General features: G+C 62.3%; 1 protein-coding gene across 1 annotated transcript in view; it reads left to right on the plus strand.

The window, feature by feature from the left end:
- Muc5b (mucin 5B, oligomeric mucus/gel-forming) overlaps window positions 1–1,605 on the plus strand; it is a 43,950-nt gene that overhangs the window by 26,964 nt on the left and 15,381 nt on the right. The window contains exons 30-32 of the mRNA XM_013033358.1: window positions 483–595; window positions 814–995; window positions 1,279–1,478. Coding sequence (XP_012888812.1) covers window positions 483–595; window positions 814–995; window positions 1,279–1,478 — 495 coding nt within the window. The remainder of the gene's footprint in view (window positions 1–482; window positions 596–813; window positions 996–1,278; window positions 1,479–1,605) is intronic.

Genomic DNA, 1,605 nt, shown 5'->3' on the forward strand with positions numbered 1-1,605 from the left:
GGCCCCTCCTCCACACCAGGGTCCACTCATGTCCCCCCAGGGCTGACCACCACGGCCACCTCACCCACAGGCCCCTCCTCCACACCAGGGTCCACCACGGCCACCTCACCCAGAGCCTCAGGATCTACCACAGGCCCCTCCTCCACAGCAGGGTCCACTCACATACCCCCAGGGCTGACTACCACGGCCACCTCACCCACAGCCACAGGAGCCAACACAGGCCCTTCCTCCACACCAGGGTCCACTCATGTCCCCTCAGATCTGATCACCACAGCCACCTCCTCCACAGCAGGGTCCACTCACGTCCCCCCAGGGCTGACCACCACAGCCACCTCACCCACAGGCCCCTCCTCCACAGCAGGGTCCACTCACGTCCCCCCAGGGCTGACCACCAGAACTGCCTTGCCTACATCTGCTGGCTCCACCATCACCCCCTCCTTTACCCTGGGGAGCACACAACCCCCAACGGTGACCCCCCACAGCCTGCCAAGTTTCAGTGTGTCTACTGCCTCTCCCTCGGGCATCAGCACCCTCAGATCCACATTTTCCAGTCTACCCTGTTTCTGCCGTGCATTCGGACAGCTCCTCTCACCTGGTGAGTGGCGGGGACGGTGTGCCTCTTCTTGTGTCCTATCAAGCTGGGTCTGTCTGCCTTCAGAGATAGAAGCTGTTCCCGGCTGGCTACTCTCCACCCCTCTGTCCCTAGCCAACATCTCTCTACCCCACGGCCTCCCCTCCACCCTGGCTTTTCCCTTGGTCTTATGCATGGACAGCTGAGGTGTGACTGTCCTCTTACGGGTCTCTGTTTTCCAGGGGAAGTCATCTACAATAAGACAGACAGAGCTGGCTGCCACTTCTATGCCATCTGCAACCAGCACTGTGGCATTGACCGCTACCAGGACAGCTGCCCCTCCTCCTCACCACCCATGTCCTCCAAGCCTACACTCCCGCAAACGATCCTTCCTGGCTGTGACAATGCTGTCCCTCCTCGACAGGTAGTCTCCCTCCAACCCTTCACCTCTCTCAGATGTGACACAGGGCCTGGCCTCTGGCCAGGACTACCATTTGGTGTGAGCTGGGACCAGCACCAGAGCCAGCACCAAAGCCCCCTTCCCTGCTCGCTGCAGTCTGTGGCCGGCATGTGGGATTTGTGTCCCGCTAACTACAAACTGGCTGCTCTTTGGGGCTCAGGGGCCTAGGGACCTCAGACAGCAGGCGGGGGGGGGAGCTGGACCCCCACAAGCTCCCAGGTCAGCACCTTGTGTGTCCCTGCCCCAGGTGAACGAGACCTGGACCCTGGACAACTGCACGGTGGCCAAGTGTGAGGGCGACAACCAGATCATCCTCCTGAAGCCAGAGCCCGTACCCAACATCACCTGTGTGAACGAGTACCTGCCGGTCCAAGTGTGGGACCAGGACCAACCCTGCCACTTCCACTACGAATGCGAGTGTGAGCAGTCACGGGATGCGGGCTGCAGGTGGAGGGGGTGCGGACAGGACACGGGGGTGCGGACAGGACACGGGGGTGCGGACAGGACACGGGGGTGCGGACAGGACACGGGGGTGCGGACAGGACACGGGGGTGCAGACAGGACACGGGGGTGC

The sequence above is a fragment of the Dipodomys ordii genome, unplaced genomic scaffold, assembly GCF_000151885.1.
Source record: "Dipodomys ordii isolate 6190 unplaced genomic scaffold, Dord_2.0 Scaffold166, whole genome shotgun sequence".
Taxonomy (NCBI): domain Eukaryota; kingdom Metazoa; phylum Chordata; class Mammalia; order Rodentia; family Heteromyidae; genus Dipodomys; species Dipodomys ordii.